Source organism: Rhizoctonia solani, chromosome 16, assembly GCF_016906535.1.
Source record: "Rhizoctonia solani chromosome 16, complete sequence".
NCBI classification, from domain to species: Eukaryota; Fungi; Basidiomycota; class Agaricomycetes; order Cantharellales; family Ceratobasidiaceae; genus Rhizoctonia; species Rhizoctonia solani.
In genome coordinates this window covers 1,137,348-1,150,223 of record NC_057385.1, presented here as the reverse complement: position 1 = coordinate 1,150,223, position 12,876 = coordinate 1,137,348, and the positions used below count along the sequence as shown (strand labels likewise).

Sequence of the window (12,876 nt, the reverse complement as noted above, 5' to 3'; positions counted from 1 at the left end):
GTGGATACGCTAGTAATCTAAAGGGAGTGCCCTTTGTTAATGTTATAGAATAATATTGAAGATACGCTTTAACCTCCTACACGGATGTAGGTATGTTAACTGTAGTCTTCCCATTTTTCTTGAATAACGTGGGAGCCAGATTTAACTCTTGGTCCTTGAATCAAGTAGGGACCCAAGGGCGTTTGTATTGCGCCTTTGACCCTACCTTCAGCGTGATATATTTTTAGCCATCCTATGTTCTTTGCACTAGGAGGCACAATTTCACCCGCCTGCTCATTCCACCCACACCATTCGAAACGAAGGTATCCATTAATTGCAACTGTAACGTCGGTTCTTGGGCGGATCAAACATTCGAAAAAGCCCGGCAGTAATAAAGCAGCTTGAAACCACCCAGATTCAAGCATCGTAACATAGAGCTTAGGCTTCTCCTTGGACCGAGAATTAGACCCGAAGCTATACGAAGTTTCCATGAATTAGTCCCGGAATATGAAGACAATAAAATCAGACTTACCCACAATCGAGCTCGTATTTACCGCTGGACCCTCCCGGAATACCCTTCCGGACGTTTTGTCTCTCCCCGGACTTCTTCGACACAACTGGTGGACGATCGTGGTGCTTGTGCGCGAACGGCGCAGATGGGTCGACAGGCGCTCTTGTCATTGGCACCGGAACGCTGATTTCTCCTCCACATGGCTGACTGATATTAACATGATACGTAGTGTCTATTTTGCGCTTTTTTGAGTCTTTGGTCTGGGAAGAGCCTGAATTTGTTCGCTTATGTCTGGTGGGGGGTTTCCTCTGCGTATCGGTCGCTATTCGAAGCCCCCGTACTCAGTTAGCGTGGTACTCGGGGATCAAATACCGACTCACGCTTAAGCTCTTGCTGAAAGCTGGAGGTAGCTGTATCGCAGACCCAGGGATTAAGACGCCTGAACGTCGCGTTCAATTCTATTTCCAAGTCGATCAACTGCTGTGGTCTTGTAAAGCCCCCACGCTGTCTGAGAGACCTCTCGAGGCAAGCGCGATAGGTGTTGATAGTGGAATATGGAGGTGAGGGGAGTCCATAATGGACGCACTGGGCTATCAGGAAAGGTGAGGTCAGAGTCAGTACATTATTACTTGACCATCCAAACGTGGCGCACCTTTCCACCACATCCTTGAATGATCCCTGTCTCTGGTCACAACCACCTTAGAAGACTTTGTTGGAAGGAGTAGGTACTTTAACGTCTTTGGGTTTTCGCATTTTATTCCTCCGTAAAGTAGGCCATCGCCGCGGCACTCGAAAGGTCCAGAAGCGACGGGAATGACAGCCAGTCGATCTGCCATAGCTGGTGGTTGGACAGCGGGCTTTATTATTTTATTTTTTTGCTAGGACTATTGAGTTAATCTTATTGTGGCAGATCGACCGTGTCTGTTATGCCCTTGTTGTAAGAGAGCAGGAGAAGGGATTGGTCGAGGGATTGACAGTCGGACGACATCCCTCCGTCACGTGACTTAGGGCTCGACGACTGTTTCATCAAGGTGCGAATGAATTTCTGTGTATCTTTATCATGAATCACTCCAAAGACCACTCATATTGTCGAGAGGCCAATCCAAAAATGTTATCGTCCATTCGATACTTCTTGTTCTCAAGAAGAGAACACAGAGTAGGCGACTTCGAGGTCAGGCCCATTGTAATGAGCCCAATTGGGTTACTATAATTTGTTTTGCAAAGGAATGGACAACCCTCTCTGTTGACCAAGATAAATAAGTTTATATATAGTACATGTGTCTCGCTTGTGGATGTTACGCATACAACAAGCTATCAGATCCTAACCCCACCGACGTCGATTGGCTTCTTCATAAGCATCCTTTCCAAAATCCTCCCATGTGTAACCTTCAAGATCCTCGGGGCCAACCTTATTACCATTGAAAGTAAATTCGCCACAGCGCCCAGTAATCATTCCTTTATGTATAATTGCTCAGGATGGACTTTCAACCATCCAACCTGGCTCATGCTTGGAGTGAGTATTTCTCCCGTTTCATTCTCCTGGCCGCACCATTCGAAGCGAACGTAACCATCATCTGGTGGAGGTGCCCCTTCTTTCAGACGGAGAACGCATGTCATAAACCCTGGGAGCTCAAGCAGCCCTTCGAAGTCAGGTTCACCCAGGTTACTGTCGCCAAACCGAATGCTGACGCAAGGCCTGCAATTGGGCAAAGACCATTGCTCCTCCGATCTAAGGTCAAGAATTGAGGTGTGCTACCTGGTAAGAAGTTGGTAATCCACATACGTGCAATTAATTTCGTAATGTCCATTTAATTTCCAGAATCTATGTCGGCGGGCTGTTTGTTTGCCCTGGGGAGCACTTGCCCCAGTACGACGAGCAGTCTGCTTAGCACAAGAAACGGCCTGCGAGTAGCTTGGCGGAAGATCAGGTGAATGATCGCGATCGGCCGGGGGAGCGGCGGTACGTGCTTTTTTTGCTGGCCTTTTTCCGGTTTCTTGGCCGACAATGGAAGTGGCTGCGGCTTGGTCGAGTCGATCTCCATCGTAATGATACACATGGTGAACAACTGTCTCTGCTTTACGCTTGCTTGTGGTAGTTTGCTTGGAATCCGCAGCATCTCCAGAAGCTCCTGCGGACGACTTGGCTTTTGGCTTGGACTTGGTCTTTTCAGACTTGACTTTGGGCTGGATCTTGGATTCCGGTTCTGCCTTGGGTCGTGGCTCCTTTGCTTTGGGCTCCGGTTCGGTCTTGGGCTTCGATTTGCCTTTGGTTTTTGGTGCCGATTCGAGCGCTGCTGTTGGGGCTGACTGAATTGATTTTGCCTTGGCCTGGGACGGCTTTGCTTGGGTGCTACTCCGACTAGTCGCCTCGCGAACTTGAGCATTAAGATGTCTAAACTTGGAATTCTGCTCGAGCTCCAGGCTTGCGAGATCCTGTGGAAGCTTCAGTCCGCCCCGTTGGCGAATACCGTTTTCTAAATGTACTCGGTATGTGCTTATAGGTGCGGCCGAAGGCACTTGGAGCCCATAGTGAAGACATTGCGCTACACAAGGAATTCTCAGCTTCTATACGGCACCAACCAGCGTGAGATCATGTTATACCTTTCCACCATTTCTTAGGACGCTCTCTATCCTCGATAGCAACTCGCTTGGATGTCTTTGTGGGGGCAATCAAGCTTTTAAGAGTGTCGGGCTCTTCTCGTCCAATGCCATCATGAAGCAGCCCCTCTCCCAAGCATTCGAAAGGACCGGTAACAAACGCCTGGATGACAATTGGATGTAACGGAGCGTTCGCCATGTGACTGATAAAGTGGTATCGCGCCTGTATGTGAAAGGAGGGATCTACCAAAAACAACTCGATCACGTGTGCGCGTTTCTCAACATCAATATTGATCCCAAAGGTCGTGGATTCGGAAGGGAAAGCGTGGCTGAAAACACAGAGAGCACCCCCCCCCCCGCGCAATGTACACAGATGAGAACAAATAAAAGTCCCAAAGTCGTATAGACGTCGACATATAGTAAAAGTACACAAGATGGTGCCGCTGTTGTAGGCGTATACTGGTGTTTTACCCAATTCTCAAACGTTCTTCGTCATACGGGTCAACCTTAGAAGATTTGAATGCTTGGATTTCGTGAAATAACAAAGACATGCATACATCAGAGCGAAAGAAAGAGACAAAGAATAAGCGTAGGGTGCATTACAGTAGATCTAGATATCTTATTGAGTCGCTGCGGGAGGCTGGCGGTTTCGTGGAGGGAGCACACGCGTAGGAGCAGTTGTGCTGGTAGCGGCATCGCCAGATTTTGCCGAAGCATTTGAAGGATCCGCACTTCGTAAACGCTTGGCCAACTCACTACCACCTTCAGCAGTAGCAGCAGCTTCAGACTCGCGAGGGCGTTTGGCAGCTCCTGCGATCGAAGTCCCACCAGTATTTGTTGCAGCAGCAGCGCCAAGAACCGCATTCACGCCATCTAATACAGACCCACCAGTCATCCCACCTCGTCCGCGGCCACGAGCTGCTGCACCTCGAGTCGCACCGGTTCCACGAGCACGAGTAGAGGCGGTACCTCTACCGGCACCCGCAGGTGCAGGTGCAGACGCAGGTACAGTCGTAGGGGCGGTTTCGTTAGGAGCAGGCTTCCCTGGCAACCCGGCAGAGTTGGCGGCCGCTGTTGTGGGGGCAGCTGGAGTGGAAATAGATCCGGTGCGCTTGGGAGCGGCTTTAGTTTCCGTAGCGGGAACTGCAGTCGTCACGGGAGAGTTGGAGCTAGATGCCTTGAGCAACTGCTCCAGTTCAGCATTGCGACTGCTCAGTGTAGCAATCGATGCGTCCTTGTTTTGAAGCTTGCGTTCTAGGAGTGTTAGCTTGGAGGCGAGTTCTTTTTTGCCGGCGGAAATGCCTTCTTCTCGTGCGGTCTTGAGAGCTTCTTCGCTGACCGTGTTATTGTTGTCACTCGTGCTAGCGGCCTTCGACTCAGCCAACTTCACCGCGTGTTCCTCGTTGAGTTTCTTGACCTCCTCCTCGTGTGCCGCCTTGAGTGCAACGATGTCCTCCGACGGTTTTGCATCTTTCTCGCCGGTCGCAAGCTCAGCGCGGAGTTTGTCAGTCGCTTCAGTCACCGCCTTTTCTATCGCAGCAGCTTTTTCAGCTTCGCGCTGGGCATCTGATTCTTCAGTAGAACTTGCTGCTTCAGCGCCGGTGTTGGCCTTGGCTTCCGCGAGTTCTGTTGTAAGTTGCTGGACTTTTCGTTCGGCCTCGATCTGTTCAATTCAGATCAAAAACAATGCAGACAAATGCAAACAAATGCATACCTTTTCTCGCCTGAAGGTTTTGGCATCGTTGAAAACCTTCGCATTACGAGTTTCGAGCGCCTGGATGTATATATGTATATAAGATAGTGATACATAAGGGAATGCACGGCCTTACCTGCAGTTTGGTGCGTAACTCCTTCAATTCTTCTTCTGCTTTCTCCTTCTCTTTCTTCAGAGATTCTTGGTCCGCACTGGGCACTGCGGTTTGGGCAGCCTCAAGCGCCTGCTTCTCATTACGCAAAATCTCGAGCTCGGCTTGAAGTGAGGCCTGTGAAGCGTTAGAGCAGCCTCAGCCAATTTAAGAGAAACTCACAATTTGGGACTGTTGCTCTGGAGCGCCCTCAACAGAAACTGGAGCAGCAGCTGCGCTAGCCTCCAATGCTGTTACTTTGGCGGTCAGTTCCTCCACCGATGCCTGCAAAGCGGCCTTTGTTTTCTCCAGTGCCTTCAATTGGATATCGTTACTACTACCACCACTGGCTTGAACTTTAGCAAGCTCAGCCTTCAGTTGTTCAAGCTCAGCCGTGGTTGTTCGAGCGGACTCAACCACCTCATTCTTTTCTGTTTCAAGCTGGGCAATCTGGTTGTTACGCTTCGTGAGTTCCTCGCGGGTCTTGACAGAGAAGTTCTCATAGCGCTCTTTCCAACCTCGAGCAGCATTGCGTAGCTTCTCAACCTAAGGCATACGTGAGTATCATTCGGATGGTGACGTCATTAAATTGCTGACCTCGGTAGTTTGCTCGACCACCTTGGCTTCCGCGGCCTCCTTCGCAGCGGTTGCTTCGCTAAGTTGTTCAGGATCGATGCGATCATGCTATTAAGCTGTTGTCAACGAGTTTATCTAAGGGCCATCAAATCGATAGGCTCACTGAAGCAAATCGTTCTTTGAGTTGCTCGATATCTTTCTGGAATTGCTCGTTCTGTCGTTGGCGTTCTTCAAGTTCTGCCTTAGCCGTAACCAGTTCGAGTTTGATAGGTTCGAATTCGGTCTTGAGACGAAGCAATTGACTTTGTAGTCGTTCAGCTTTCTTGCGATTTGCTTCGGAATCTGAGCGCAGGGTAGCGTTGCTCTCGCGTAGTATATTAAGTTGATTAATCTTATCAACGAGCTCCGCATGCTGTGTGGAGGAAACCGACGCCTCGGCTGCCTGGGCTCGTTCCTATTTAAACCTGTGAGAATGCTCCCTGCGGTAATCGAAAGTAAGTATACCTTCAATAGGGTGGTCCTGGCCTCATCCAGCGCTACTGCCAAGCGCTCGTTCTCCGATTTTACACGCGTATTATCGACTTGAGCGAGGTGAAGTTGAAGATCGACAATCTCTTTCTCTTTGCGTACGAAAGCAATGACTTCTCGAAGTTGTTGCATCTTCGAATCAACGTCGCTCTCGTTCGAATCAATCGCCAACGACTCGGCAGCCGCATTCGCGGTCTGGCGAATCTTTGCTGCCTGAGTATTGACATCTTCAAGCTGAGTATGAAGTAACGCATTCTGTTGCTGGAGGGCAGTCATACTAGCAAAGAGTTAGAACATATGAAATGTTATGAAAAAAGGTATATACCGATTAGTGAGCTCCGACAACTCCTTCTCCATGGTCTCTTTCTGACGAGTCCAGCTTGCCTCAGACGCTTTAAGATTCGAAGAGGCAGTTTCGGAAGTAGTAGTTGCCTTCCTGACTTCGTTCTGGAGATCGGTGATGGTACTCTTGAGTTGATTGATCTGCTTGAGAGCTTCGGCATGAGCAAGCAATTCCCGCTCATATTTCTCATTGGCTTGCTGTTGGTCAATGTTATCAATAATGCAGATGCTAAATAGTGTAGTCACGAACCTGAGCCAGGGCAGCCTGTGCACGAAGGTCTTCTTGTGCCGATTGGTGAGCGGCCTGGGCACTACCATCGACTTTACTGAGATCGGCAATGGCGCCTTCGAGCTCACGCTTCTCGGCTTCAAATGATACACGCTGAGCCTCCAAGTCACGCTGGAACTGGTTGCGTTCAGAAGAGGTCTTGGTAAAGTCATCGAGTAGGCCACGGAGTCGTTCTTCTAGAGCAGCAATGTCGGCCTGGTGGGAGTGTAAACGCGTGAGGTTGGGTAGCATAAGAGAGAACATACGTCTTTGCGCGCAATAAGTGCCTCCTGTTCCTCCTTGAATGTGTCCCAAGTCTCCATATGTTCACGAAGAGCCTGCTCGGACGCTTCGGAGATAGCCTTGAATTGTTCAACATGCTCACGGGCTGACGCGAGGTCAAGCTCGGCAATTTTGAGCGCAGCCCTACACAGAGATCATCAGTACACAGGCAGTTAGGGCGACCCCACCCGACCATACCTAACGTCGCCCAACTCGATCTCGAGCTGCTGCTCGCGGTTGAGGCCTTCTGGCATCGGAGCTCCAGGAGCACGGCCTTCGTAGACAGCCAATTTCTCGCGCAATGATTGAGCCTCCTTGACGAGCGTATCTACCCGTTGTTGCAAATGGACACGGCTGTTCTCAGCGACTGAAGCCGTCTCGCGGGTCTTGCTCAGGTCTTCGTTCTGTGGAACTAGTAGTCAGAATCATATGGCGTTGCAACAGTTGGAACGAACTCACCACACGATCCAGTTTACTTTGCAATTCGCGTAGCTCAGAGTCTTTCTGGAGTACGGTAGCACGATTCCTGTCAGTTTCTTTGTCTAACCTGGCTCGCACAGCCTCCCTGTGGTACCGAATTTAGCTTGAACGGATTACAGTCCAAAGCAATAACACATACAAATCTGCTTCGAGCCTCTTCACATCGGTTTCGAGCCTTCGTTTCTCTGACGCGCCAGACCGCTCGTGTTCGTGTTGGATAGTTTGCAGATTGCGCATAAGCTCGCTCAAGTGACTGCGCTCGCGAGACAGATTCTTGTTTTCTTCCATCAAACGAGCTTCCACTTTCTGTAGGGGTTGTGACATCATCAGTAGAGGAGCTTGGGAATACAAACTTAACAAAGTACCTTCCAGAGATCGTTCTCGGCTCTCAGCAATGCAGCGTCATTTCTCAATTTCTCCGCTGTTGCACGAGCCTCCTCTGCAATGTCACTATGTTGGCGAGTTAACACAAACGGAGCGATTCTCAGGCTTATAAAAATACTGACCCCGCTTGCCTCGACGCAATCTCCAACTGAGTGTTCAATCCTTGCATCTCACTCACACGCCTTTGCATCTCCGCAAGCTCGCGGGACTGCATCTCTGCGGTTTGAGCCGAAAGACGACGTTGTTCTGTAGCAAGGTTCGTTTAAAATTCACATGACTGAAAAGACTATAATGCATACCCTCAAGGAAAGTGACCTGTGCTGATGTCTTGGCAACTTGCGCACCCAACCTAGCTCCCTCTCGCTGTGCAGCATTCAGCTCCTCCCTAAGCTGTGCGGCCTCCTTGGTTCGTTCCTCTAATTGTTTCAACAACTCTTCGTCGACTCGGGCAGGCACCAATTCAGCCGGAATACGTTCCTCTCCGGTGGATGTGGCCACAATGGATTCAGCAGGAGCATTGCCTCGAGCAACTCGCTTCCATGCGTCTCGCTCGCGTTTGAGGCTTTCAGTTCGAAGGTTCAAAGATTCGACTTCTTTTTCGAGGCGTTCGACGACTTCTCCTGCCTCGCGCAAAGCAGCATCCAAGTTTTCTCCTATAAATAATATTAGATTAAAACGACGGCAAATCGATCGACTTATAGACTCACCCTCGTTAGAGTTGGAAATCTCCTTCTCGAGTCTGTCGCCGAGCTCGCGCGTCATGCGAAGGAGACGAGAGTTTTGGGCCTGAAGTTCAGGGAGCGAACGGAAAAGGACGAGCTCGGATGTGATCAATTCGTCAGTGGCAGTGGCTACTCGCACTAGTCAGTCACAAAAACTCCACAAATCAACAATACCAAGACGTACTATCTTCGTCCATTTCATTGGGAACCGAGAAATCTTCGTTAGCCAAGGAGGGATCATCCCTAATCGCAACTTCCCGTGTAAGGACAACAACTTGGCGTGAAAGATCAGCGAGCTGAGTCTGCAAGACTTGAATCTACGAACAGACTCAGTAGTGTGATACGCCATGAAGAAAGTAAACTCACCTCTCGTCTGCAGTTGTCTCGGTCCGACTCGATAGCACGAATACCTTCTTGCGCCTTGAGAGCATCCGCGAGTTGCTGGGTCAGATCAGCAGCGGTTTGTTGCAGTCGTTCGTATTCGATGCGTTGCTCCGTGAGCAAAGGTGCCTGTTTCCCGACAAGATTTAGTACTGAAAATAAGATATTATTCTCTTGAGTCTTACCCTCTCTTCGATGTCTCTTAAAATTCCTGCGAGACACTCCTCAAGTCGTCGGGTCTCAAGTTTTTGTTTGCTAAGTTCGTCCGACATACGCACATAATCGGCGTACACCTCAGTGTAGGACTTGCCGCCCTTTTGGCTCCGAGAAGCCAGTTGGGCAGTTGGAGACAACAGGGAAGGCGTGGCAAACGGATTAGGAGTGCCCAAATTGCGAGGGGTCGAGGGTATCACACCGCCCGGAGTACCAGCTCGTGGGTGCCAGGAATACCAGGGCCAATAGATGTGTTGCCAACCGACATGGAGACATCGGCCCCAGGAGCAAATTCTCCAGCCATAAAGCCTCGTACAACGCCATCTAATTCCTCAGCACGGGCTTGAGCCTTATCGCGTTCGGCTTCAAGCTTGTGCTCCCGCCTCTCAGCTCGTTCAAGAACAGCTTCATATTCGCCCTCGACTTCGCGCACGCGCTTAACAGCCTCTTCATTTCGCTCCTCCAAGAGAGCAATGAGTCGTTCTCGGGCATCAGCCTGAGCTTTGGCCTGTGCCCGCTCGGCTCCTGCATCACCTTGTACTTGCGCTAATTTTTCGAGAACGGTAGTGTGCTGATTTTGTAGAGATTCATGGGCCGAACGAACAGAAGCAAGGGTGGCATTCAGGGAGTTGGTGGTGCTCTGGGCAGCGGACACTTCGGATTGGAGGGTGGTTATTTGAGAAGCAGTTTCCCGACGAAGAGCGGCGAGCTGTTCAGATTTTTGGGAAAGGGAAGTAGTGAGGCGAGCATGGTCGGTACGCAAGATTTCGAGCTCCTGGGTAGTCGTCTCCAGCTTGAACTGTAGCAAATGTTCAGACAGTGTCGTTTTGTACGAATTTTATGCGCTCACCTTGGCAGTTGTCTCGTTGGACTTGGCCTCGGAGGCCTCAGTTTGAACCGTGGCAAGTTCAGAGCGAGTCTCCTTGAGGCGAGAACGCACAGATTCCAGCTCAGTCTCCGTGGCCACTGAGTCTTCTCTCAAGCGATCTACGACAAGCAACAAGTCTCGTTTTTCCCGTTCCACTTCCTCGACTCGGCGGGACAATGCGCTGTTATCGGTGGACGTGGCTGACATCGATTCGAGGCGCGCGTTAAGTTCAGCATTCGCAGAGACTATGAACGTGGTGGTTAACAATTAGAAGTAGTAACGTGCGAGAATACTCACCGAGATTGGAATTCTTTTGCCTCTCAGCCGCGGTTTCCTGTCTACTCTCGTCCAACCTAGACTCCAGCTCGTTCAGGCGGGATTCATGGTCTTGGATAGCCTGCTCCAGCTCCACTTCTTTCCGCACGACTTCAGCCCGAGCCTCCTCCTGAACCCCTAGAAGAGCCCTATATGCAGTAAATAGCAGTTCGCTGGTAGGCTGAGCGAGGTCAACATCGAGGCCCAACAAAGAGCGCAAATCGTCTTGTGCGGACAGCAAGTCGTCTGGAAGCAGTACGGCCGGCCCTATCACCGGCGACATAGAGTACGAGGCATTAGATACGGCATCGTCCTCTGCAGCTGACGTTGTCTTTTTGCGGGCTGCTCTCCGCGTTCGCGTATGCATCGTTGATGCGGTCAAAACAAGTACGCAACGTCAACTTTGACCCCTCACATCACGTGCCACCTATTCAAACGCCACGATCTTAATAAGCGCCATTCACGGTTGTGATGCCCGAGTTTCAGACTCTACTTTTCTACCTTGAACAATGGCAGATGAGAATACGACCGGAGATCTGGCTCCTTCCAAGCGTCCCAGAGATGTTTCTCCAGAAGAGGAAGATCACGAAGGGCGAGTGTTTCGGATGTATGTCAAATTGACAGGCTTATTGACGGAACCACAGAGTCGGAGAGGAGTCCCAAATATCAACATTTTCTATTGATGATGAGATATCCTGCGGTAAGCTCAACTTCAGCTTTATTCATGTCTATCAACTGAAATACTCTCGTAGGAATTTGCTTGGGTGTGCTAGAGTCTCCGTACACGGTCATCCCTTGCCTGCATACCTTCGATAAAGACTGCCTCCTTGGATGGTGGCAACGGCAAGTCGTTTTTTCTTTCACATCAAAGCTATTCACTTAAACATTCATACAATAGGAACGACACATGCCCCCTGTGCAAAACAAGGGCCACCTCAGGACGGCATTCATTTCAACTCCAAGCAATCGTAAACCACTACGAATCCAAACGGCCTCCTCATAAACGTGCACGGGCAGACGAGGCTGCGGGCGCTGAACAAATAGGTGTAGATAAAGCAGAAATTTACCCCTTTGGAGTGGCGCCCCCGGTGGCTGGGAATCAGCAGCCTGATCATAACGGAGAAGATGAGGACAATTTCGATGATTTTATTGAAGATGACGAGGACGAAGGCATGGAAGACGAAGACTTGTTCGATATTTTAGTAGGAGGGCGTATTGTGTTTCCTTGTGCGGCATGCAGACCAGGGCACCACTCTGGATATACTTGCCCGGTACCAATACCGGAGCCTACTGATCCTGTAAAAGACTCTGAGGCTCAAGAATACCTGAATGGTCGACGCCCTATTGCTGAGCCTCGACGAGGAGACAAAAGGGTCCCTTTCGATGAAGCCCTACACAACCTTCCTGAGACGGAACACCTCTTGTGAGCCACTTATGAAACTATCAGCAGTATATCCCTTTACTTACAAAACAATTTACACAGCACCGATGAACTCAAAGCAGAGATCAATCGCGCTTGTGAACAGCATGTTGTATGCATACGTTGCTCAAATTATCTTCCTCGTAATTGGCCCGGACGTGCTCAGTCGATATGTAAAGGATGTGGAAATGCCACTTGCGAGGCATTCGACCAAATAGGATGTCCATGGAGGATCGCGAATCGCTTCCTCACCCCCTTCAATGGTAATATAACAAGCTCAATGTCTTTTACTTTCCCTCACAACCTACCTTACAACAGAAACAGGAAACGATTTTAACCCCGAATTATTGTGGAGCCAAGTATCTCGCACACATGCGCACTTTTTCAGGAACCAAACCGAGCGCCAGCGTTTCTTGGATCGACTAGCTGCCAATAATATTACCCCCGCCAGTGCAACCCAAGAGCTTCTCCGAGAGGCCGGGCATGACGAAGGTGATTACTTCTGTACTAATTGCATATCAGCCACCCTGGTAAACGGGTTCGTGGCGAATTGGGAGCGGAAAAAAGAGAACGGAGAGGTCCCACCTCCAGGTAGGAGTGCTCCCCCTTGTTTGATATTCTTGACTAACCCAAACGAGTAGCTCAAGCACCCAACCCACCCGTTTGTTGGTACGGGAGGGAGTGCCGCACACAGAGTCATAATGCGGGACATGCTGCCCGTTTCAATGTGAGATATTAGCTGCTCCCTGCATAGCACACACTAATCCGTGCATGGGCAGCATGACTGTGACCCAAGGCCTCAAGGACAGGACCAACCAGCTCCCCAGGCGCCAGTTCCTATACCAGCTCTGGCACCTGATCAGGCACCTGGTGCGGCCCAGCCAGCTGCTCTGCCCTGAAACTCAAACTCAGCACCATACCAATCCAAATCCGTGTTTTATTATATGATTCACGGTATTTTTAACTGTTTATACCATCCCCTTGACTTTTATTATGTACCATAGCCCACTTAGGCTTACATGAGAGGATTGCATGTGTATATAATCCTCCCGCTGTTCACTTTTTTTTTTCTCGAGTGCTGAAATTTCAGCTTGTATGCGTCATTATAAATCTCACAATGGTACCGTGATTCGATGACACGTTGGGATCTGTTTGTTACGTTCTC

The 12,876-nt window shown here is 49.9% G+C and overlaps 4 protein-coding genes across 4 annotated transcripts; 1 reads left to right on the top strand and 3 right to left on the bottom strand.

The window, feature by feature from the left end:
• Window positions 1-95: 95 nt before the first annotated feature.
• RhiXN_01600 (uncharacterized protein) lies at window positions 96-1,326 on the bottom strand (the record flags this gene model as incomplete). Its single annotated transcript, XM_043321419.1, has 4 exons — window positions 96-453; window positions 512-812; window positions 871-1,080; window positions 1,143-1,326. 4 exons carry the CDS (start codon window positions 1,324-1,326, stop codon window positions 96-98), a joined length of 1,053 nt encoding a protein of 350 aa, XP_043187242.1.
• Window positions 1,327-1,939: 613 nt separating this feature from the next.
• RhiXN_01599 (uncharacterized protein) lies at window positions 1,940-3,287 on the bottom strand (the record flags this gene model as incomplete). Its single annotated transcript, XM_043321418.1, has 3 exons — window positions 1,940-2,219; window positions 2,274-3,033; window positions 3,092-3,287. The coding sequence occupies 3 exons, from the start codon at window positions 3,285-3,287 to the stop codon at window positions 1,940-1,942; spliced, it is 1,236 nt and encodes a 411-aa protein (XP_043187241.1).
• Window positions 3,288-3,707: 420 nt separating this feature from the next.
• On the bottom strand, window positions 3,708-10,574 carry RhiXN_01598 (Nucleoprotein TPR; the record flags this gene model as incomplete). Its single annotated transcript, XM_043321417.1, has 23 exons — window positions 3,708-4,751; window positions 4,803-4,862; window positions 4,918-5,070; window positions 5,116-5,478; window positions 5,530-5,616; window positions 5,672-5,962; window positions 6,013-6,313; window positions 6,362-6,576; window positions 6,629-6,862; window positions 6,913-7,072; window positions 7,127-7,332; window positions 7,388-7,493; window positions 7,548-7,714; window positions 7,774-7,858; window positions 7,915-8,038; window positions 8,092-8,445; window positions 8,500-8,643; window positions 8,699-8,831; window positions 8,881-9,024; window positions 9,081-9,209; window positions 9,323-9,907; window positions 9,959-10,221; window positions 10,274-10,574. The coding sequence occupies 23 exons, from the start codon at window positions 10,572-10,574 to the stop codon at window positions 3,708-3,710; spliced, it is 5,649 nt and encodes a 1,882-aa protein (XP_043187240.1).
• A 226-nt stretch (window positions 10,575-10,800) lies between these two features.
• RhiXN_01597 (Zinc finger, C3HC4 type (RING finger) protein) lies at window positions 10,801-12,610 on the top strand (the record flags this gene model as incomplete). Its single annotated transcript, XM_043321416.1, has 9 exons — window positions 10,801-10,889; window positions 10,936-10,991; window positions 11,044-11,125; window positions 11,190-11,714; window positions 11,775-11,823; window positions 11,878-11,974; window positions 12,030-12,302; window positions 12,353-12,438; window positions 12,491-12,610. The coding sequence occupies 9 exons, from the start codon at window positions 10,801-10,803 to the stop codon at window positions 12,608-12,610; spliced, it is 1,377 nt and encodes a 458-aa protein (XP_043187239.1).
• Between the last annotated feature and the right edge of the window lie 266 nt (window positions 12,611-12,876).